The sequence below is a fragment of the Aulonocara sp. 'chitande type north' Nkhata Bay genome, linkage group LG6, assembly GCF_057382095.1.
Source record: "Aulonocara sp. 'chitande type north' Nkhata Bay isolate Kocher_YH1m ecotype deep benthic linkage group LG6, A_spYH_male_GT1.1, whole genome shotgun sequence".
NCBI lineage: Eukaryota > Metazoa > Chordata > Actinopteri > Cichliformes > Cichlidae > Aulonocara > Aulonocara sp. 'chitande type north' Nkhata Bay.
Window position 1 is genome coordinate 43,374,595 of NC_141349.1, and position 23,857 is coordinate 43,398,451.

Consider the following 23,857-nt stretch of genomic DNA (forward strand, 5'->3'; position numbering starts at 1 on the left):
GATGCTCAGGAGGTGCTGGAGGGCCCAAAGTGTTCCAGCGAAAGATCCATCCCATGAAACACCACCAACTCATGTTGTTCACACCAGATTCTGACCTGAACGTCTGAATCTCACAGAGGAGATGAAGACTCCTCCCACCAGGTGGTTTTCAAATCTCTTGTTTCTGTTGTCAGACCCAAAAGCACCGAGTGGCCGGAAACTACATCATTCACATAAATGACTCCAGACTCGCTCTCCTCAGACACGAGTCTGAGTCGAAACCAGCAAACGTCCTGCAGTAAGTCTAATCGGCCACTAGATAGAGGAATAAACACCAGACTGGGTAAAATATTTTGGACGCCTCCTCCATGAGTTCAGCCTTTTTGACTAAATAAACAACCAGCTGTTCTGTGAACACAAGAAAAACGGGTTTGTGTGTGAAGAGAAAGTGTGGATGTCCGTGGCTGCGTCACGTTGCTATAAGGTGCTCTGTGTAAAAGCTCTAAATGTTTGCCTTTACCTGTGAGGATCCTCCCCCATTGACTAACAGAAAACCAGTTTACATTACTGGAAGTACCGGTTTCCCCGTGCAGTGATGCGAGCTGCTCTGCAGGTGTATTATCAGTGAGGGGCTCCTAACTCACCTGCTTATGGAAAAGTTCCTCTTCTATCACAGGACATTTCCACTTGCTGTGACAGTCCACACTGAGGGGGAATACCTGGGAGTTTATTTCACGATGGAGGGAGAGTGTGCTGACTCTCTCTGAGTCTGACATGGAAATGCTGATGAACCTTTCAGTCGGCTCCAAACTGCAGCATCCATCAGTGACTTCATTCTAATAAGCAGATCACAGGATGCAGCACACAGCAGCCCGAGCTCTCGGCTCACAGCGATGACTTTAACAAAGACACATTTCAAACTTTGTGAACTTCCACCGCTGTAGCGTTTCAGAGCTGACAGAGATGAAAACAAGTCAGAACAGACGAGCTTTAACATGACAGGAATCAGATGTTTGGAAGGCTTCCTGTCATATTTTGGCTCATCTGCTGCAATCTTTCGATTTTACTTCTGTTGCTTGAACAAGTCTGAAACTGAATGAAACTGGAGTGAGGAATGAATTCTTCACTGACGGGAATCTTCTGCTATGATAAATGCTCGTTAATAAAGTTAAATAAAATCTCAGGTCACTGTTTCTGTCTTAGCTGAGTCAGCTGCTCTTCAGACTAGAAAGGCTGTAGGCTTCTAACACCAGCCGTGCTGATGAGGTTAAAGTGTCATTCCCACAGCTCAGGTATTAAAAATATATGAGTTATTGGCCTCTGTTAACAAATGTGCCGTTCAGGGGAAAATGAATCTGTGGCATTTAAACCTCCCAGAGGCTAAATGCTATCAGTCAGGTGTGTGTTATTCCTGGCAGTAGCATGACCTGCGTGGGTGGAAACATGAATAATGAAATAACATCTCTAAATAAAATCAGTGACATAAACAGGAAGCGTCGGATTATTGATTTAATGTGAAGAAGAAGACAAAAAGAAGTTAGTTGGTTTGACCCAATCAGCTCTGCATTTCTAGAGTAGCGTTACATAATTCACAAATAATCTTTGCTTATCTTTCACTCGGCCTGAGCCTATGGCAGTGAAACTAAAGGCTGGCTCAGTCACCTGATCCAGTCCCAGCTGTTTTGGAAAGAGAGAAGTTTGAAGCTGAGTCTTAAGTAGAGAGGGGGTCTGTCCCCTGAAGCCAAACTGGGAGCTGCCTCCCATTCTACTTATAGAAACTCGAGGAAACACAAGTAATCCAAGTATTCTTTTACTGGAATACCAGAGGATGCACCGAGCAACAGGAGCTTCAAGTTCACAGTGTGGTGTAGGATAAGGCTGGGAAACCTGACCTCATTACTCTGGTGCTGTGGGGCCGGTCTAATCAATGGGGGTGATGATTAGCGGTGCAGAGTTTCTACCATCATCATTCAGACCGGGACTGAAGAATGGGTGGAGCTTCTGAGTGAAGGAGCAGCCAGTAAAGGAGTAGATCAGAGCTGCAGTATCCACGTCATAAAAGGAGACCCGACCCTCGTCATAGTCCACAAACACCCCCACCCTCTCAGGACCAGACCGGAGAGAGAGAGCGACATCAGGGTCAGCCTTAGCTTTGTACTCGTATCCATCTCTCAGCCTCACAGTCCAGAAACCGTCCCCAGGACTCAGTGTGATTTGAGCCTTCCTGTTGGTCGACTCTGTGGCCACTCCCACAGTCCACTCGGTCTTTCCTTTAACCTGAACCTCAAAGTAAAATCTGCCAGAAGAGAAACTCTGCTCTCCTAAAACATTGATGCAGTAAGAAAATCTCTCTGGGTTGTCTGGAAGCTTCTGCCTCACGTCACTATCGTGAACTTGTTTCCCATCGTCAGACAGGACGAGGTAAGGATTTGCTGTGTCTGGATCAAACATCACGTCCACTGCGTAGCTCTGGACCCGCCTCAGCTCGAACCTGGCGAGCATCTTGGGTACTTTCTCCTTCATCTCCTCAGAGAGTGGCTCCTCCAGCTGAAGCACAGAGAGCAGCTCCACCTCCGTCTTCCTCTTCTTCAGCTCACGGATGTCCTGCTCCATCTTTCTGATGAAGCCTTCAGCCTGCAGCTCTGTTTGTCTCTGCTTCTCTCTGATGGCCTCCGTGAGCTTCTCGACATACTTCTTCAGAGCAGCAAAGACCCGAGCACCATCTGTCATCTCTCTGTCTGTGTCCTCTTTACCGAGCTCCACTGAGCGTTTGAGCTCCTCAATCTTCAGTCGCATCTCCTCGATCGTCTGCTGGATTTCAGCCTCCATCTTCACCACTTTCTCTCCTTTACTCATTTCCTCCAGAGGATGATTGAATTTCACGCAGTCCCAAAGTAATGAAAGGCAGACCATGCAGACAATCGCCATCAGTTTGAAGCCTTCCCCATGGCGAACCTCCACCCGTCTACCTGGCCGTTGCTCTGAGCGTCTGAAGGCCTCGACCATCTCAGAGATCAGAGTGTTGACCTGCAGCTCGGGCTTTGGGTAGAGCATCTTCATGCAGACGGGACACTGGAACGGGACGTCAGGATCTGCGTATTTACACATGCAGGTTTTGCAGAAGTTGTGTCCACACGGCGTGCTGACCGGATCGGTGAACACATCCAGACAGATGAAGCACAGAAGCTGATCTTCAGTCAGCAGATGGGCGGCAGCAGCCATGTTTGGACACTGAGACGGGAAAGATGTCAGGAATATTAAAAAGTGTCTAAGATGTTTACACAGCTGTTTGCATGTTTGTGTTTATTTGTGACTGCTGGAAACGTCTTCATGGATCTGAGTGAACGATGAGTTTACACCTGTTATCAAACCTGTTGAAGCTGACAGGATGTTTCTGCTTAATTTCCTCTGAATGAAAACATTTAGAATAAACTGATTTAAGACTTACACTAAAAATTATTGCATAAGACTTTTAACAGCTGATTTTTACAAATATTTCTGAAACTTCATCCACACAAAGACTCATATCCAACAACCTTTCCTCGTTCTGTTGTATTGTTACTTCCCTTTAACTTGTGCTAAATGTGTGTGACAGCAGACTGCCACAGTGTTTGTGTATTATTGAGCTCATGAAGCAGTTTCAACAAGTCTTGTGAAAGCTAAGCAAACATGACAGAGTGAGCTGAGGGTGAGCGGCTGAAATATGAGCCTTCAAACAGGTTTGCTTTAAGATAAATGAGTTTACTGAGCTCTACATGATGCAATGAACTAAAATACAAAGTCTGAAATCTGCATGAAATATTCCATCAGGAAAAAATCTGTTTGAGAAGCTAAAAGATGCAAAGATCAGCTTTGTTTTCATGAATGCTTAAAGACACGAGCCGTACTCACCACAGACGCTCTGCTGTGTTGATGGGGAACTCTGACAAACTCACACTAACGTTTGTTTGAAAAGAAAAGAGAAAGCGAAGAGCCCAACAGGTGTTTGAACTGAGCGTGTGTCAGAGTAAAAGTGCTTCTGGATCACTACCTGTAACCTGTGGAGCTCCGCCTCCTGCAGTGTCAGCTGAGCAGCTCCTGTGATGTGAAAGTTAGTGTCCTGTCCTCCTCCTGCTGGAGACCTCATATCAGACTGTGTGTTGGTGCCTGGTTATGAGCTGGAAGCTTCAGCCCTCTGAAATTTGTTCCAGCCTCCAGTTTTCTAACAATAAACCACATTACTGCCATCATACATCCAACAAACCAGAGAAACAGTGAAGTAGTTACTACCAGATGAACCTCATTCATCAACTTTAGTATTTTATATCCTCCAGCACCATAAATACACAAATACATGTCATGAGCTTGTTAGCATCAGTAAGAAAGACGAGCCCAAACTCTGACACGGACAACAGCAAACAAACAGCAGCATGAACACATGCTAAAGCTACTTGGACATGGAGTCGCTATTTCACTGTGGTGGAGAGGCTTGTGTGGCTAATAAGCAACGTTGTGTTTTATTTTGAATCAGAAAAGTGAGAAAAATATTTAATCATGTAATCAATGCAGATGAAGCTAGTTGTTACCATGAAAAGTGTGAGATTTATAAGAAGGGAACAATTTAAGCAGGTTTTGTTGTGGATTTTTTTGATGACCTGGAAGCTCCTGACCCTGCATGGAGGGTTTCACCCCAAGTCCAGCACCCTGAGGCTGTACGCTAAGCGGAAGGAAGGAGGCCGGGGACTGGTGAGTGTCAGCACCACAGTCCAGGATGAGACAAACGAACATCCACGAATGCATCAGTAAGATGGCCACGACCGTCCGCGTGCTCAGTGAATACCTCAGGCAGCATAAGTCCAAGAAAGAGGAGGAAGACGAGGAACCATCATGGCAGCACAAGAACAAGCTCTGAGCACAAGATCCATAGAGGCTGGGGTCTATCACACCAGGCAAGACCCCAGGTGCAGGCTGTGTAAAGATGCCCCAGAGACAATCCAGCACATAACAGCAGGGTGCAAGATGCTAGCAGGCAAGGCATACATGGAACGCCATAACCAAGTGGCCGGCATAGTGTACAGGAACATCTGTGCCGAGTATAACCTGGAAGTCCCGAGGTCAAAATGGGAGATGCCCCCAAGGGTGGTGGAGAATGACCGAGCTAAGATCCTGTGGGACTTCCAGATACAGACGGACAAAATGGTGGTGGCTAACCAACCGGACATAGTGGTGGTAGACAAACAGAAGAAGACGGCCGTAGTGATCGATGTAGCGGTTCCCAATGACAGCAATATCAGGAAGAAGGAACACGAGAAGCTGGAGAAATACCAAGGGCTCAGAGAAGAGCTCGAGAGGATGTGGAGGGTGAAGGTAAAGGTGGTCCCCGTGGTAATCGGAGCACTAGGTGCGGTGACTCCCAAGCTAGGCGAGTGGCTCCAGCAGATCCCGGGAAAAACATCGGAGATCTCTGTCCAGAAGAGCGCAGTCCTGGGAACAGCTATCAAATGGTTTGTGTCATGACCCATAAACTTTGGTCAAGTATTATTCACATGTATATGATAAGTTTATGCCACCTGTTGATTTGCACTGCTTGTAGTGAGATTTAATAATTAGGACTGATGTGTAACTTCATGTTATGGCCGACTGTGACAAAGCAAAGCTGGCCCACCTGAAGATGGTGCCCGGCCCGACCCCTGACCTGCATCTGTTGTTTTTGTCTGGATGACGAGGGGAAGTTACCCATCAGCAGCTGCAGGAGTTATGGAGGGTCAGAGGTGACATCGGGGCTCTACACTCGGGCTTTTCTCAGCTTGCTTTGCTGTGTGTTGTAATGTTTCAGTGTTCATGTGATTCTGTTTATTCTGTTTCAATAACTCTGCTGTTTCCATAGGATCTTTTTGAGTGATTTGATTGTAATTGGATCTAAAAAGCTGGATCTCCACACCGCTGGCTGGAGGAGGTTATCGTGTTGGCTTTCAAATTTGGGACCTGACAGTTTGTATGACAGAGTTTCTGTGGAGTGACCCATGAATAGGAAACCTGCAGCATCTTTACCTCAAACTTCATATTCAATCATAGAAACAGAAAATACAACATCGAGCTTTGAAAGAAGGACAGACCAGATCCAAGCTGTGACATGTTTTAATGCAGCTTATTAAGCTTTAATCAGAGACAGTATCAGAGGCTATAAATGGATTACACTCGCTCCACACACTGTTTGTGTTTCAGTTCACACAATCAGAGGCGCCGACAGTATCGTGGACCAGAATGACCAGAGTGCACGATGCAGCTGTGATTTCAGGAGCACATGTTAATCTTGCTGTGACGAACACACACATTTAAAAGTTAGACATGGATGGATCTTCCTCTCTGCATGTTACTCTTCTTCTTGGTCTTATTCTCTTTCTCCCCTTGGTTGCTAAACATTTGAAATACATTTAAGTGCAACAGCACCATTGGTATTGCAGATAAGACACTTCATTTCATCCATATTTTGCTGCCTGTAGCATCGGAATATATGCTTTAGACCATTTGACTTTTTACCTTCCTCCTTTGTCCCTTCTTCTGCGATTGCGTACCCAAGCCTCTCAAGTGATCCACGCAGTTCATTCACACGATTAGGATTATTATTATTATTATCAGGTCTAAATACATCTGAAAACACAACAACATAATTCTTCCAGTTCGTTATCGCTGGTATTTTACTGAGAATATTCCGAGTATTCCCTGGGTCGGTACATGTTTCACCACATGGGGAGTCACGGACGTAGAAAACCATCAGATCATCTTTGGAGTTTTTCCTAATTTTGTCGTTTTCTTTGAAATAGTCCAGGGTTCGGGACTCAGCATGAGCAGCCTGAGCAAACAGGATTTCATTTTCACAATTAAATTTTTTAATATCAGCCCATGTGTTTATCTTTCCACGGCATCCTTTCAAAACATCAGGCCACTGTACAGGAGCATTAGGACACTGATATCGAACATTGGGCCATCTCAGCACTGTGGCTGCCACCACTCTGTTACCTATGTATACGTCACAGTTTAGAATCTTCGTCCTCACAGCTTCACCATCATCATCAGTGACTTTGTTCATATCAAACTTGTCTTTATTGCGTGGGACGCTCACGGCCACACTGAACATGGGAAACTGTCTGTCAAGTAAACAGAGAATATTCACCTGTAAAACATTTTCTTTCTAATGTGCAGATTCAAGAGTGTTAAACCAGCCAAAGTGAGTTCAGTCTCATTTTGCTGAGGAAACCAGTCTATTTCTTTTTTTGGATTTTTTTAAGCCCTGAAATTGAGAACAACTTAAACATCCAGTTATGAATAACAGTGAGTATGTAATGCTGCATTTGTTCTTTCAGTCTCTGCTTCTACATGTAGCTCTAATGATCTCTGTTTCTGCCACGTTACTATAAAGAACACTGTAAGTACTGTGCTGCAGATTAAAGTGACCTTTGTTACTGACCTGTTGTTGTTTGCACCTTTGTAGCTAGGTGTGTACCTGCCAAAAGACACAAACACAGTTTTGATGTTGATTTCACTTGGAAAGATTTACATGAAACCACAACAGTGTTGGTTTGTTTCCCTGAGAGTTTGGACAGAGTTAAACAGAGGCTGATCTGTGTTAGAGTCCAGTGTGATGAGATATTCGATTTGTGTACTCAGGTTTTGAAACGTGTTGGAGTGCATTATTGTTGTTGTTGTTTAACTGGGACGCAGTATGTTAGTCGTCACCACAAGGGGGCACAGTTCCACTGTGAATGAACGTATGCTGTGACATCACACCACTGATCAAGTAAGCGAGCGGTCACAGGAATGGTAGCCTTGAAAGAAAGGATGTGTTAAGAAGTCCCCCTGCCCGGTCAGGCGTTACCTGCACGGAAGGAGCATGACGGTAGAAACAATCCATCAGCCAATCAGAGTGTGCACCCGTAACCATAGCAGCATTTGAGTGAGCAATTGTGTCCACTAGAGGGTGATGTTGACCCACAAATGAGAGATTTAAGCTAAATTGGCTATAATTCTGTTTATGCCATCCTGTAATGTTGTTATGATAATCCTTTCATGGTATCTGTTTCTGCTCATGCTTAATCTTGTTTGGTGTTCTCTTTATTATTTAACGTGAGAGATGCTGTAACATCCCATAACAGGATCTCTCTGAAACGTGATTCTGCACTGTTCCCTGGTAATAAGGCCCGGTCAGAGACAAGGAACGATGTCACAGTATTAAAGAACTTTATTTATAACTGGCACACACTGAACACACACTCTAGCTGGTGTGTAGGGATGTGCTTCTGAAATTAGTGCAAATAAGAAATAAAATAAACATCTCTTTCACTGATTATGCATCCATAACTTGTCTGCAGCAGCGTTACTCTCCGACTACGCTCTCAACTGATAGTTTCTATCGTCAACTGCTGGGATGACGCTCCTCCCATGCAGGTGTAACGATGTAAAAGAATGGATATGGTTTTGTTGTTGTTAAATTCCTGTTAAACTTGGGATCGCAACCATGGGTTTATTTTGGAACTTTTATTTTGAAAATCCGCAGCGGAAGTCTGCTACTGGTAAACGGGCTACCCCCTAAGCCTATCGTTAGTAGCAATGAAGCTTTCGCTGTGGTAAGTTCCTCTCCGTCCGCTCTCACAGAGCATGAGTTTAAAACATATTTGAAAATCCTCATTGAAGCTAATATGACAGTGCACTAACTGCATGAACTGCCCATACGGCAGTATTTGAGTAGATTTCAGGTTTATGACCGTGTTTTGCAGTTAATAGATTAGACGGTAGGAAAAATGGACACGTGGAGCTAGTGGCTAACAGCTAGATGGTAAATGGTAAATGGCCTGCATTTGTATAGCGCTTTTCTAGTCCATAGGACCCCAAAGCGCTTTACACTACATTCAGTCATCCACCCATTCACACACACATTCACACACTGGTGATGGCAGCTACATAGTAGCCACAGCTGCCCTGGGGCGCACTGACAGAGGCGAGGCTGCCGGACACAGGCGCCACCGGGCCCTCTGACCACCACCAGTAGGCAAACACGGGGTTAGTATCTTGCCCAAGGATATTTGGCATGCAGCCAGGGTGCAGCCTGGGATCGAACCACCGACCTTCTGATTAGTGGCTGACCTGCTCTGCCACCTGAGCTACAGGCTGTCGTGTCTAATAATTTTGAAACTTCTCTCAATAGTTTGGGCGGAATCCTGTTGCTGAAACCCATGGTTATTCATGTCCCATGTTATTGCAGGTACTTTGAAACATGTATATGGTTGAGCTGCAGGCTAATTCTGTTTAAGACATATTGCTTATTAAGTTTGCCCAGTAGATGGCAGCATTGTTCCATTTACTATTGTATGTAAAAGGGAATTTTGGCTTTGGTTTATTTATATTTACATGAATGTGCATTTAAGTGAATTAATTTTTCTTTTGTTATCTAAACCACAACGCAGTAATGTTTCTATTTTATTTTCCGTGATAAGTATTGTTGCCATTTTATTTTTCAATCAATATTTGTTTTATTTATTTGGGAAAACTAAGAGTTCCACTATACGATCATAAGCCTATAGTTAGTAGCAATGAAGCTTTCGCTGTGTTTGGGCGGAATCCTGTTGCTGAAACCCATGGTTATTCATGTCCCATGTTATTGCAGAGACCCGCAAAAAGGGGAATAAATCACGCCTGAGCTCTACCCACTTCGAGTCCAGAGAGTTTTATTCACACAGCGCTGGAAAGAGAAGCTGACCAGGGGTTACATTGGTGCCGTGAGCCGTCAATCGAGTGTTTGGACGGTGGACTCCTCTCAGCAACGTGGGCCAGTTTCAGCGCTGCACGTTTGTGATTCATTGTTGTTCTTTCTGACACATTTAAAAAAAAAAAAAAAAGGAGCATATATAGCATTTTTGTTTTATTCTAGTTGTTGTGATGGACATCACAAAGGAGGGATCGAGTACTCCTAATGTTGTTGGTAGGGGTAGGGGGTTGTTATGTTCCCCTTTGCGTTTGCGTTATGACACTCCTGTTAGTGGGCGTGGTTTTGTTAGGGGGGATAGTCAGGGGATCCCAGGGCCCCAGTCCAGTGAAGGGGTTGTTGTCCCTCCCCCTAGCCATGTGTCACACACGTCTCAGAACAACAGTTCACCTTCTCCTAACCCAGATACTATTGCCACGGAGATTGTGAGTCAGATGGGGGATGTGATCCAACTGGTTGGTCAGAGAGTAGCGCAGAGTATCTTAACCCAGCTCAGCCCGTCTGCTAGTACCCCCTTACCTGCACCTACGGCCACACCTTTCCATGCTGTGTCATCTACATCTGCTGTTGATGCTGCGCCGGTGCAGTTTGTGTCCCACAGGAAGCTTAAGGACCCACCATGCTTCAGAGGGGATGGTTCTGATCTCATTTCTGTGAGAGAGTGGGAGGATCTGATGAGAGCCTTTATAAAGCTGGGGAGTCTGAGACCCGAAGAACAGGCTGAGGAGATTCTTGTTCATTTGAGAGGCAAGGCTAAGGATGTGGTCCAGGTTGGCATTAGAAACAGTGTCGTAGATGTCACACGTGATCCTGAGGCTATTTTTGGAATCCTGAGGAGACACTTTGACTCTGCTCAGTGCTCACCTCTTCCACTGGCAGACTTCTACACCACTCTCCCAGAGAAAGGCGAAAGTGCATTCGATTATTGGCTTAGGCTGCACCGTGCTGTTGATCTTGCTGTTGAGCGCCTGAAGGAACGAGGACAGGCATTGGGTAGCCCCAGCACTGAGGTCACCCGAATGTTCATCAAAAACTGTCCCTCCCCTGAGCTTGCCATGATCTTTAGATCAAAGACAATTGATAAATGGACAGCCAATGAGGTCCAGGAAATCCTGTGTGAGTCCCACTCTGGAGGAACGTTGAACTCAAGCAGCACGACGGCCGAGAGAGTTGCAGTGAATGCGCAGCAGATATCAACAGCGTTGCCTGTCCAGCCAACAGAGAAGCACATTCAGCCACAGTCGACAGATTCAGCTACTTTGGAGCGGCTCATAGGCATGCTTGAGAAGGTTCTTCTGCAAAGATCCTTTCAGCCTGGTTTGACCACGCGGCCTAACTCCAGACGTTCCAGGATTGAGGGCCTACATGATAAGCCCTGCTCCGTCTGTCATGATATGTCTCACACAGCTTTCATGCACTGCCGAGATCACAAACTCTGTTTTCTGTGCCACTCACCTGACCACACCAGGCGTGCCTGTCCTGGATCCTCGTCGTCTTCTGCCCCTTGACGGTCGGAAAACTAGTTGATCCACATTTGAGGGAGGAAAGTGTGGATCATCTGAGTGACTCTCCCACTTGCGACAGCGATGACCTGGGATCCATGTATGAATCTCTGTGCTCCACTTCGCCACCTGGTACGACAGTTGTCTTCCAAATGACGCAAAGAATTAAGAAATCTGACAGTTTGTTTTATACGACTGTGGGGACTGTGGGCGGAGTTTCACTGAGAGCCATGATCGACAGTGGCTCTATGTCGTGCTCTATTAGTGAGGCTACTGCTACGCGGCTTTTACAGTCCTGCCCTGATCTGAAGCTCGAACCAGCTAATGACATTGTTGTTGTTGGTGCTGGGGGTCACCAGTTCCAACCTAAAGCAGTTTGTGATTTGGAAGTGACTCTTTATGGTTTCAAGCTGCTCATCCCCACGCTGGTTATTCCAGGCCAAAGTGACGACATGATTGTTGGCAGTAACGCTATTAAGTCGTTGATTCATGTAATGAAGAATACGGATGAGTATTGGAGGCTTGTATCTATTTCAGGTGATGTCACCAATGATGACTGTAGACAGTTTTTATCCATGCTTTCCAATGTTGAGCGTTGGCGAGGAGGGGCGGTGCCTGATAAGATTGGCACAGTGAAGTTGAGACAGCGTGTTACGCTGGAACCCCTTCAGGAACACCTTGTGTGGGGTAAATTACCTCCCTCTTCACCTCTATCAGCAGGCTGCACTGTTATTGTTGAGCCTACACAGTCACGATGTAGACCCAGAGACTTCCTGGTTGGCCGCTCCGTCTCATCATTGTGGGGTGACAAATGGGTTCCTCTCAAGGTGATTAACCCCAGCAACAAGCGTGTGATTCTGAGGAAGAACTGTAAAATCGCTGATGTCTACTCCTGTGTCGCAGTTGAAGAGCTGTCTCCCCCTGAAAAGATCATGTCTAACAGCCACTCTTTTGAACAGGGTTCTGTTCCCATAAGGTCTGTTGAACAAAGGAAGGAACTCTTGCACAGACTAGGACTACAAGACTTGGACTTAGACAGTTGTGAGGTGTCTGACAGATGGAAAGATCAGCTTCTGCAGCTTGTGGAAAAGTATGAGTCTATCTTTTCTAAGGATAGAATGGACTGTGGAGAAGCTACCGATTTTGTCCACAAAATACACCTTGTGGATGAGAAGCCTTTTCGTTTGCCTTATCGCAGAGTACCGCCGAGTCAGTATGAGAAGCTAAGAACTGCTCTGAATGAGATGGAAGAAAGGGACATAATCCGGAAGTCGAACAGTGAGTATGCATCGCCGCTGGTCTTGGTGTGGAAGAAGGATGGCAGCCTGCGCATTTGCACTGATTTCAGATGGCTCAATGCAAAGACTGTTAAAGACGCGCACCCGCTGCCACACCAAGCCGACGCCCTGGCTGCTCTCAGTGGAAATGTTCTCTTTTCAACAATGGATTTGACCTCTGGATTTTACAATGTGCCTCTCTACGAGCCTCACAAGAAATACACAGCATTCTCCTCGCCCTTTGGTCTCCATGAGTACAACCGGATGCCTCAGGGTCTGTCGAACAGTCCGGCGACATTCATGAGAATGATGATGTCGATCTTTGGTGACGAGAATTTCAGCAGCTTGCTTTGTTACTTGGACGACTTGATGGTGTTTGCGCCTGACGAGGCAACTGCCCTTCAGCGTCTTGAGATGGTCTTCTCTCGGTTGAGGAGTCACAACCTTAAGCTGGCCCCTAAGAAATGCCATCTTCTTAAGAGGTCAGTTAGATTTCTTGGACATGTCATTTGTGCGGATGGTGTGAGAACTGATCCGGACAAGGTTAACACCATTACCAACATCAGGGAAGAACAGCTTATGGAGAGCGATGGTGTGACTCCCTCCCAGAAGAAGATCCGGTCCTTCTTAGGAATGATCCTCTATTACCAACATTTCATCCCTGATTGTTCTGCGAAGGCCAAGCCCTTGTTCAGGTTACTTTCGGGACGACAGGCAATTCCCCATGGGAGGAAAGGAAAGAAGCTCAGGAAGCAACCCTCTGCCAAACCATCTCTGACACCAAGTGACTGGACATCAGCATGTCGCACATCATTTCAAACGCTCAAGATGGAACTAGCTAATGTTGTCACCCTGGCTCATCCCAACTTTAGTGAGCCTTTCATCCTGGCGGTTGATGCCTCCTTTGATGGCATCGGGGCAGTACTCTCACAGGTTTCTCCTGGCGAGACAGTGGCTCGACCTGTTGCCTTTGCCAGCAAGACATTGTCACGGTCTCAGATGAACTACCCAGCGCACAGACTAGAGTTCTTGGCGCTTAAATGGGCCGTGTGTGACAAGTTCAGCCACTGGCTGAAAGGAAGGCACTTCACGGCTTGGACAGACAATAACCCCTTGTCCTACATCTTGACAAAGCCACGTTTAGATGCTTGTGAGCAGAGATGGGTGGCGAAGCTTGCGGCATATGATTTTGATCTAAAGTATGTGCCAGGGGTTAGAAATACAGTTGCTGATGCTTTGAGCCGTGAACCATTTGTCGAGTCATGTATTGGTCATCGTTTGCTGAAAGAACCTTATGTTGCTAGATGAGGTCAACGGGGTTGTGAGAGGTACTGTGCAGGATGCTTTTCGGCTGACTAACAATTGCCACATTGTTCAAGACACAGAGCCAGACTCACCAGACTCTGTTTCTGAGTGCGACCTTCAGAGCGAGAGGGGTTCGATCGATGCTGATGAGGTGTCAGCTGTGCTGAGTGCGCAGTGTGACCATGGTTTGACCAATGTCAACCCACCTTTATCACAGCTCCCTGAGGTGGACCCGGTCGTTCCTCTTCCCCAAAGCCAGCTCTCGAGCCTTCAGCAACAAGATCAGGCAATAAACAGAGTCCTTTTCTATGTGCGAAGAAAAAGGAAGGCTACGAGGCGAGAAGCAGCTTCAGAACCAGGTGGTGTTGGTGGACTTCTCAGGCAGTGGAAGAAGCTTAAAGTACAGAACGGCATCCTGTACAGGGTGATAAGGCATCACCGCTTGAGTAAGAAGATTTTTCAGTTTGTTGTTCCTGATAGCCTGAAGGTTCAAGTCCTCCTCAGCCTTCATGATAATGCAGGCCATCAGGGCCAGGCACGAACACTTTCCCTCGCCCGTGAGAGGTTTTTCTGGGTCGGGATGGAGAGAGACATAACCAACCATGTTCAACAGTGTGAGAGATGTGTGGTTGGAAAAACACCTGAACCTCATGCCTGTGCACCACTAGAGAACATCCAGACGTCAGAGCCGATGGAGCTAGTGTGCATAGACTTTTGGACTGCTGAGCTCAGCGATAATAAGAAAGTGGATGTCCTGGTCGTAACCGATCATTTCTCCAAGATGGCACATGCCTTCCCCTGCCGAAACCAGTCCGCAAAACATGTCGCACGCAGGTTGTGGGATGATTTCTTTTGTGTTTATGGCTTTCCCAAGAGGATTCATTCGGATCAGGGATCAAACTTTGAGAGCAGACTGTTGAAGGACCTAATGGTTAATTAATTAATGGTCGGGCATTGTACAGCTACAAGCATTTCACCCCCATGTCATACTGTGTATGGTTGTGTGTGTGTGACAAATAAAATTTGAATTTGAATTTGAATTTGAATTTGACCTCTTAGAGATGGCAGGTGTGCAGAAATCGCATACTACGCCATATCATCCTATGGGCAATGGGGTCACTGAACGGTTCAACAGGACACTTGGGAATATGCTGAGGACTCTCCCTTCTACAGCCAAGGCTAGGTGGCCTCAGATGTTACGCACTCTCACGTTCTGCTACAATTGCACAGTGCATGAGACGACTGGTTTGGCCCCCTTTTATGTCATGTTTGGGCGAGTCCCACGCCTCCCTGTTGACATGATGTTCCAACATGTGCTGCAAAATGATGATGTGATCAGCCACCATGAGTTTGTCTCACGGTTGCGGAAAGACCTGTTTGATGCCTCACAGATTGCCCAGAACCACGCTTTTCACGAGCAAGCGCGCCATGCCAGACTCTACAACCGCAAAGTCAAAGGCTCACCTCTGGCTGTAGGTGATAGAGTGTTGTTGGCCAATCGTGGTGAAAGGGGAAAAAGAAAGTTAGCCGACAAGTGGGATCCCACGCCTTATGATGTTGTGTCAGTTAGGTCTGGGATCAATGTGTACAGGATAAGAGAGAGCCACACAGGCAAGGAAAGAGTTGTACACAGGAACCTCCTTCTCCCTGTTAACTTCCTGGGCTTAGGTGTGGAAGGGAGTCTGGCCTCCCGTGCTGACTTGGACGGAGGGAACCCGAACAGTGGAGATGACCAAGGGTCTGTGAGGTCAACACAGATGGATCATCATGACAGGACACTGGACTGGCTGCTGAAAACGCCAGAGATACAGGGTCTCGCTAATGATGAGCCGGTGGAAGTTGAAGGTTCCCTCTGCGATGTGGACCCCAGCAGTGGCTCTATCGCAGCGGAGGACCCACCCCCTGAAGTTAATGCTGAAGTGTTTGAAAACTCCATTAGTGAATTCCCCTTGCCTGCTCCCGTGAGCAGTGATGCTGCTCTCCGTCAAGGCTCTGAACCTGTTGCCGTGGCTCCTGTAGTTCCCATGGCTGATGTTGACTTAGATCTTGCTATTTGCACACAGCCTCAGAGTATTCAGGCGGGCATGGATGGGTTAGCTATCACTAGGTATGGGAGAAGTGTTAGGCCTCCCAAGAGACTGATTTGTGAGATGGCAGCGCAGAAGGTTGAGGAAACTTCTTCTGTTTCAGGGTCAGTTTTTGCATTTCTGACTGGTATGTTTTAGCTCTAAGGGAATTGACTTGGTTTCATGTATCTTTCGACTTATTTTTTGTGTGGTCCAGGATGTGATTTGGAGTATTATTTCGGGTGCTCTTATATGTGATGTTAAGGAGGTGTAGATGGCATCTTCTCTAGTCTGTTGAAGGTATTGGGCTTGGTACCACCCAATGTCTCGACACTTTTATATAAAAGGATTCTGTATCGACAATGATTAATATTAGTGTATCGATTTTACCCCGAAGCACCTGCTGTTCATAGTTCTTTTGTTTCTGGCCCTTGATACTCCCTTGAACTGGTTTGGAGTTTAACAGAATTTAAGGGGGGTGTATATAACGATGTAAAAGAATGGATATGGTTTTGTTGTTGTTAAATTCCTGTTAAACTTGGGATCGCAACCATGGGTTTATTTTGGAACTTTTATTTTGAAAATCCGCAGCGGAAGTCTGCTACTGGTAAACGGGCTACCCCCTAAGCCTATCGTTAGTAGCAATGAAGCTTTCGCTGTGGTAAGTTCCTCTCCGTCCGCTCTCACAGAGCATGAGTTTAAAACATATTTGAAAATCCTCATTGAAGCTAATATGACAGTGCACTAATTGCATGAACTGCCCATACGGCAGTATTTGAGTAGATTTCAGGTTTATGACCGTGTTTTGCAGTTAATAGATTAGACGGTAGGAAAAATGGACACGTGGAGCTAGTGGCTAACAGCTAGAGGAGGCTGTCATGTCTAATAATTTTGAAACTTCTCTCAATAGTTTGGGCGGAATCCTGTTGCTGAAACCCATGGTTATTCATGTCCCATGTTATTGCAGGTACATTGAAACATGTATATGGTTGAGCTGCAGGCTAATTCTGTTTAAGACATATTGCTTATTAAGTTTGCCCAGTAGATGGCAGCATTGTTCCATTTACTATTGTACGTAAAAGGGAATTTTGGCTTTGGTTTATTTATATTTACATGAATGTGCATTTAAGTGAATTAATTTTTCTTTTGTTATCTAAACCACAACGCAGTAATGTTTCTATTTTATTTTCCGTGATAAGTATTGTTGCCATTTTATTTTTCAATCAATATTTGTTTTTATTTATTTGGGAAAACTAAGAGTTCCACTATACGATCATAAGCCTATAGTTAGTAGCAATGAAGCTTTCGCTGTGTTTGGGCGGAATCCTGTTGCTGAAACCCATGGTTATTCATGTCCCATGTTATTGCAGAGACCCGCAAAAAGGGGAATAAATCACGCCTGAGCTCTACCCACTTCGAGTCCAGAGAGTTTTATTCACACAGCGCTGGAAAGAGAAGCTGACCAGGGGTTACACAGGTAACGCATGACCGGACAGGAGGACTTTCTAACAGGATGTATTGTGTATGGATGTGTTTCCAGAGAAGTAAACAATATTTTCCCTTTGAGTTGACACTGCACTGCTCAACACAGTGTGATACAGCTTTTAATAGCATATTAGCCACATGTTACTCTGTATTCATTTTCACACCTTGCTACAGTTTGTTTGTTAAAAACAGCTGCTGTAAACATCATCATCATCATCATGTTCAGATTTTCTTCTGTATTTCACAGAACGTTCACTCACCTGTTCAGAATGTCTTGTACAATTGGTGCGAGCTGGTGTGGGTCAATAACAGTCTCACCGTTTGTAACGGTCATCAAAACAAGGACGGCTACAGAAACCCAGTAAGGAGCAGCCATCTGAGTGGGTTTAACAAGGATGGAAAAATTAGATGAGTGAATATATAACAGTGTCCAAATATCTGCAGACTATTCTCCAAAACTCACCATAATTAACCAGATTAACAGCTCTGCTCTTTCAGGAGATGTTTGTCTAAAAATTCAAGTGTCTGTAACAAAAAACAAAAAATATTTCACAGTCTGCAGGATGTCAGGACTAAATGAGAGTTTTAGGCTCAGTTTCACAGACATGAGTTTGGTCTTAGTCTGAACATTTTTTCAGTGCAGATTTTCACTGAACTTTTATTTTCTCCTGGAATGACACTGAAAAAAAATCTGTCTGCCTGTTTTCTACTTTATCTGTCTTTAAAGAGAGACAAATTTACTCATCACTTCAACGTAGTGAAAAATATTCTGTGTGGTTTACTCTAAGTTGCAATCAATATTGTGCCAGTTTAAACCTTTGTTACCTGCAGTGGTGGAGAAAGGTCTGAGGGATGCTGGAGGCTCTGTTCAGGACGAGATGCTGCTGCAGTGGATGCAGCTACAAGGAGAAGACACCTTTATAGAGGGCAGGCTGATGATGGCCAAACCCTCTGAATGGCTTCATGCCCTTATTTGAACATGTCTTTAAGCCATGGGTGTAAGAGGAGGAAGAGCTGCTTCAATCTATATCAGTAAATATTGACAGAGGTGTTTACCTGGATTTAGCTCTAGTGACAGCGTTTAATCTTCATGAAACCATCCATTGCACCCTCATGCTGTGTGACTGAGGATATTTGTGGGAAGAGAATGTAGCAAGAAAAATTACATTTTATCATTGCCATAGGCCCACTACCATACATTTGAGTAGAGAGTAGTCACTAGTAGCTATTCTTTGCGTCTGTATCTTGCATTTGATATGAAGATTGTCTGCTTATAATATTAAAGTAATAAGTTCATCTAAAATGACAAGTTAACCTAAAATGCAAGTCTTAGTATTTTCTATAATCTCCTTGAATTAAAGTCTAAATTGAAGTCTACACATCACATCTTTATTGTGTGTGAAAACATGTTGTAAAACTACACCACATAAACTACACAGGTAGTGAGCGCAGTCACAAACAAAACAAGTGAGAGAAGTAAAAAGCTGAGTATAATGTGAGCCGGTGCCTCTATAATTAAGCAAACGGGAACAACTTCTACAAAAGAACAAGTTAAAAAAACCCAATGAAAACAGTAAACTAGTTAAAGCCACTGTACAAATCTAAGCAACGGCACGATGGGAAAGCAGCTGTGTTCCTGAGGTCACCAACCGAGGCCTAAAGTCCAGATCAGACGGCATTTTCTGTTTCATGTATGAGGTGGTGTCTTGTCAAATCAGCCCCACTCTGTCCCTGGTTTCCTGTGCAGTCTCTGTTCTACACCATCCAAAGGTGGAAAATGCTAAAAAAATATATCAGAAAGAGTAATGTGCCCAAAATGGTACTCAGTCCTGCATGGGGGACGTTTTGTGTGTAAACTCAGTTGTTCTAAATCCTCTTTATATTTCCAACAAACTACCAGAATTATGGTATTTGAAGCTGGTTTATTTTGCAGCTGCCACAAAAATTTTAACTCATCATCGTGACTCACATATTGACTATAGATATTTGACCATAAGGCAGAAACAACAGATTTTTTCAGAAGTAGTTTGAAATTGAAGTGTTACTTTTAAAAACTTAAGAACTGCACTAAAGCTATACACTATTACTTAGTAATTGATAATTACATATATTGATTAATATGAGGTAATTAAACATGTTTTTTTTTCCAGGTGTCTTAAAAAGCTCCGACTCAGTTTACATAGTAAAACTGATATATATACACATATAGTTTAGCAAATCTTCCCAGTTTCTCAGCGACTACAGATGAGTAACACTAACGAGTAAGTGTGTAACACTACATGTGTAAACGCAGCTTCTAAATGTTTAGACAAGCTGTTTATGAGAGATGACATCAGCTGACATTAAAGAGAGACCGACCCGTCTAAAGACTCACTCAGTGATGTCAGAGATAAAGCTGTGCTGAGTTTGCTGCTGTTAGCCTGTTACAGTTTGAATCTGGATGATGAGACTGAGCAAGCTTTGCACATCCAGAATGGAGCAGTCGACACCAGATTTTTGATTTTCCAAAACGTCCCAAAAACGTTCTCTGACAGAGTTTATCATTGAGGGAGACTGTGTTTGAGAATGTCAGGGGAAATGTAAGAACTGTGAGGAGGTGCATCGAGGACACTGCAGCAAACCTGCAACGTTGAAAAACAAAGTGGAAAATCCACAGCCACAGAGAAACACACACCAGGACCAAACCACAGAAGCAAAAAGGAAGTTTTCTTTTAACTGTATTTTCTGTTTTACAGCACTTTTACTGGCATATAGATCCCGGGAGCCTGGCACACTCCGCCAAAATAAGTAATGAATAAATCATTAAATGACACTATTAGACATTCAGTTACTGCTGAAAGTAGTTTCAGTGACAGTTTAACCTTCGGGATGTATTTTTAATTTCTTCTACCTATTTGGGATTATTTGGAAAACAGTATAAAATGAAAAAACAAAAAGGAATGATGAATAAGTTTAGACTGGTAACGATGTTTGCTGAGACAGAACAGTGTGCAGTTCTTAAAAGAGTCTTTGTGTTTGTTTGCAGCTGGACTTCTGTTGCTGCTGTGCTTCCTGGATCTTCACAGACTTGTTGGTCTTCTTGAGCAGCAGCACTGTCTGTTTGTTGGGCTACACTCCACCCTGAGTGACGGTGACTCCACCCAGCAGCTTGTTGAGCCCCTCGTTGTTGTGCGTATGATCCGTATGATCCTTGCCACGGGCAGCGTTTCTGGCTAGCCCCGGTGGACACGACCCACGCGGAACTGCAGTCGAACGAATCACTTAACAAGTATGTTAAGCAAATAGTGCTGATTTGTTCACTGGACGGGATGGACATGTGTCGATATATGGCACTAGTGACTTGCTATACATGAGCAGTGCACGCTGAGATGGTGGGGTCTCCTCACCAATCAGGAGCCACAGCATCACAGCTGCTCCTGCACACAGTGCATGCACTCTTCTTCCTCCATATTCTCCTATTGACAGCAGACATAAAGAAAGGATGACTGCAAAGCCACTGGAGGCAAAGCACCTCTGAAGCAGCGACCAGAAGCCTCACTGCTACAGGCCCTGGCCCGTGGTTCTCTGAGAGGTCTGCTGTTAGCAGAAATCCTCCAAGCTGCTCATATGCAAACTGCTCCTAATGGGCCTGGTGTAAGAGATTACTCAGGACTTCAAGACCGACCAGCACTTCCAGTGCTCCACCATCATGGCTCTGCAGGAGGCCAGCAAGACCAGGAGGCCTGGTCAGCCTCTTCGACAACACCAGCCACGCCAAGAGGGTCACCATTAGGGATGGGTATCGAAACCAGGTTCTTGTTGAGAACCGGTTCCCACTGTTTCAATTCCTTGGAAGTGTTTGCCATTTTTGCAAACGATTCCCTTATCGATTCCAGTCGCCTCGAACGACGTCACCACGTTGTGGAGCGTCATTTACCTGGCAGGAAACATGGCGGCTCAAATGCTCAAAAGTTTGGTTATACTTTACGAGAACGGATGACAACAGGACAACTTGCAGTACTTGCAAAGTAGATATTTCATTTAAGGGAGGAAACACTACGAATATGCAAAAGCATTTGCTCACAAAACACGCGATGACCTTAAATGAATGTCGTGTTTTTAATTCCGCTCCGGACTTGTGAATTTCAACCCAGCAGCAGCGGTAACGTTTGCACGTCCTCTCCCGTTAATGCGGCAGGTAAATAATCAACTAACAGTGCATATTATGTTAGCGTGATCTGCCTTATTACAAACCTGCCATTACTGTGCATTTAGTGACCATGATGAGACAGAGTCTGGCTCAGATGCTGGCAGCTCTCGCTGCAGTCTACCGGTAGCGTCTCCTTTCAGGCCAGGATAGACGAACGTCACCGAGCAGAGACTCAGTTTGTGGTCAAAGGTTTGCATCCGTTTGCCACAGCAGATGATTTTCAGTAAGTGAATGTGTTTAATTGTAGGCGGGGACATTGCTGGATATTCTTGTGTAATTGCTACAGAATAATTTATGTTAAACTTTGTTATTGCTACAGAAGAATATTTATTCTATTATTTTACATTTACATTTTTTTTCCTGGGGACCCTGTGACGCCCCATTAAAGAGCCGTAGGCTGGATCTCTTAAGATCTCACTGCTGGGTTTGTAAGGCCATGTTACTCCTAAATTTCTATCTTGTTCAAAGAGAAGATATAAAACAAAGTTCTAAGCTAAACGACCTTAGTGTTCTCCTTTTTAAAAAAGAATCGATAAAGAATCGAATCATTAAATAGAATCGAAAATGGAATCGGAATCGTGAAAATCTTATCAATACCCATCCCTACACTTCACACACTAATGCTGCCAGCACGAGTCCTCTCTCTACTGTAGCCATTAGCTTAGCGGCTAGCTGACGCTTTTCTGCTGACAAGATGTCCGACTTTCCTGACTTCCGGCTGAGCAGGATGAATTCTGTGCATGCGGATTAAGGTCACATGATCAAGGTCAACAGCAAGTGTCTCTGGAAGTCCACTGCTGATTGGCCAAGTTACATGATAACAGTCTGCCTAAGAAAACACATGATTAAATTATTTACATCACAAAACATCCAAAAATACTTTACCCTGCTTTGTGGGTGGGACTACTTCTTAGCTTTAAACAGCTCCGGCCGAGCGGTTTGTACAAAGAAAAATAAAATCCAGCTGTGAAACAGTTCATCGTCATAATGTTTGTTTATCTGTTGTAGCAGACAAAGATTCAAATACATGATGTTTACTGGATTATCTGCTGAGTTTTTTCCAGGCTGAACTAGAACTTTAGTTTAAGCTTCAACAATGACGCCCTCTAGTGGCACAACTAGGAAATTATAGGTAGTTCAGTTTGACTTCAAATAGTTCTGATAAGTATAATTGTATCCATATACACAAAACTACATGCTTTCAGAGTTAGGATTAATAAATAAATAAATAAATAAATAAAAAGGAAATGATTTCTTTATGATCCAGATGAGTTAAAGATCTCAACTGTACATAACGTCATCCTGTGCAGTTATGCTGCAAGCTTCAAACCCATAAACTGTTAGTTATCTGTTAGCACCAGATTTAACACCAACGGTAACTTTTGGTTACTGCTGGTGTTACCAAAAATCAACCTGTGGTTGTACTCGTATCCATCTCTCAGCCTCACAGTCCAGAAACCGTCCCCAGGACTCAGTGTGATTTGAGCCTTCCTGTTGGTCGACTCCGTGGCCACTCCCACAGTCCACTCGGTCTTTCCTTTAACCTGAACCTCAAAGTAAAATCTGCCTTAAGAGAAACTCTGCTCTCCTAAAACATTGATGCAGTAAGAAAATCTCTCTGGGTTGTCTGGAAGCTTCTGCCTCACGTCACTATCGTGAACTTGTTTCCCATCATCAGACAGGACGAGGTAAGGATTTGCTGTGTCTGGATCAAACGTCACGTCCACTGCGTAGCTGCGTAGCTCTGGACCTGCCTCAGCTCGAACCTGGCGAGCAGAGGTCAGTAATTTGCACCAGAGGTACACTTCAACTGTGAGAGACAGAATGTGAAAAAAAAATCCATGAATCCACATGGTAGGATTTGTAAAGAATTTATCCGTAAATCAGGGTGGAAAATAAGTATTTGGTCACCTCAAACATGGAAAATCTCTGGCTCTCACAGACCTGTAACGTCTTCTGTAAGACGCTTTTCTGTCCCCCACTCGTTACCTGTATGAATGGCACCTGTTTGAACTCATCATCTGTATAAAAGACACCTGTCCACAGCCTCAAACAGTCAGACTCCAAACTCCGCCATGGCCAAGACCAAAGAGCTTTGGAAGGACACCAGGAAAAGTATTGTAGACCTGCACCAGACTGGGAAGAGTGAATCTACAATAGGCAAGCAGCTTGGTGTGAAAAAATCAACTGTGGGAGCAATCATCAGAAAATGGAAGACATACAAGACCACTGATAATCTCCCTCGATCTGGGGCTCCACGCAAGATCTCATCCCGTGGGGTCAAAATGATCATGAGAACGGTGAGCAAAGATCCC

The 23,857-nt window shown here is 44.7% G+C and overlaps 2 protein-coding genes across 2 annotated transcripts; both read right to left on the reverse strand.

Moving 5' to 3' along the window:
• Positions 1-1,474: 1,474 nt before the first annotated feature.
• On the reverse strand, positions 1,475-4,009 carry LOC147328607 (E3 ubiquitin-protein ligase TRIM21-like). The gene is made up of 2 exons (XM_086297719.1): positions 3,871-4,009; positions 1,475-3,210 (listed from the first exon to the last, which is right to left on the reverse strand). The coding sequence occupies exon 2, from the start codon at positions 3,199-3,201 to the stop codon at positions 1,900-1,902; it is 1,302 nt and encodes a 433-aa protein (XP_086153845.1). The 5' UTR covers positions 3,202-3,210; positions 3,871-4,009; the 3' UTR covers positions 1,475-1,899.
• Positions 4,010-6,131: 2,122 nt separating this feature from the next.
• Positions 6,132-17,867, reverse strand: LOC147328608 (uncharacterized). The gene is made up of 3 exons (XM_086297107.1): positions 17,614-17,867; positions 7,427-7,462; positions 6,132-7,106 (listed from the first exon to the last, which is right to left on the reverse strand). Exons 1-3 carry the CDS (start codon positions 17,727-17,729, stop codon positions 6,374-6,376), a joined length of 885 nt encoding a protein of 294 aa, XP_086153233.1. The 5' UTR covers positions 17,730-17,867; the 3' UTR covers positions 6,132-6,373.
• Positions 17,868-23,857: the final 5,990 nt, after the last annotated feature.

What these genes read in the sequence shown, in the direction of transcription:
- LOC147328607 (XM_086297719.1), bottom strand. Translation starts at nt 3,201, where the DNA reads ATGGCTGCTGCCGCCCATCTGCTGACTGAAGATCAGCTTCTGTGCTTC.
- LOC147328608 (XM_086297107.1), bottom strand. Translation starts at nt 17,729, where the DNA reads ATGGCTGCTCCTTACTGGGTTTCTGTAGCCGTCCTTGTTTTGATGACC. An exon ending in GTACAAGACATTCTGAACAG is followed by an intron (nt 7,463 to 17,613) that starts GTGAGTGAACGT and finishes GTCTTTTGGCAG; the next exon opens with GTACACACCTAGCTACAAAG. An exon ending in AAAGGTGCAAACAACAACAG is followed by an intron (nt 7,107 to 7,426) that starts GTCAGTAACAAA and finishes TTTACTTGACAG; the next exon opens with ACAGTTTCCCATGTTCAGTG.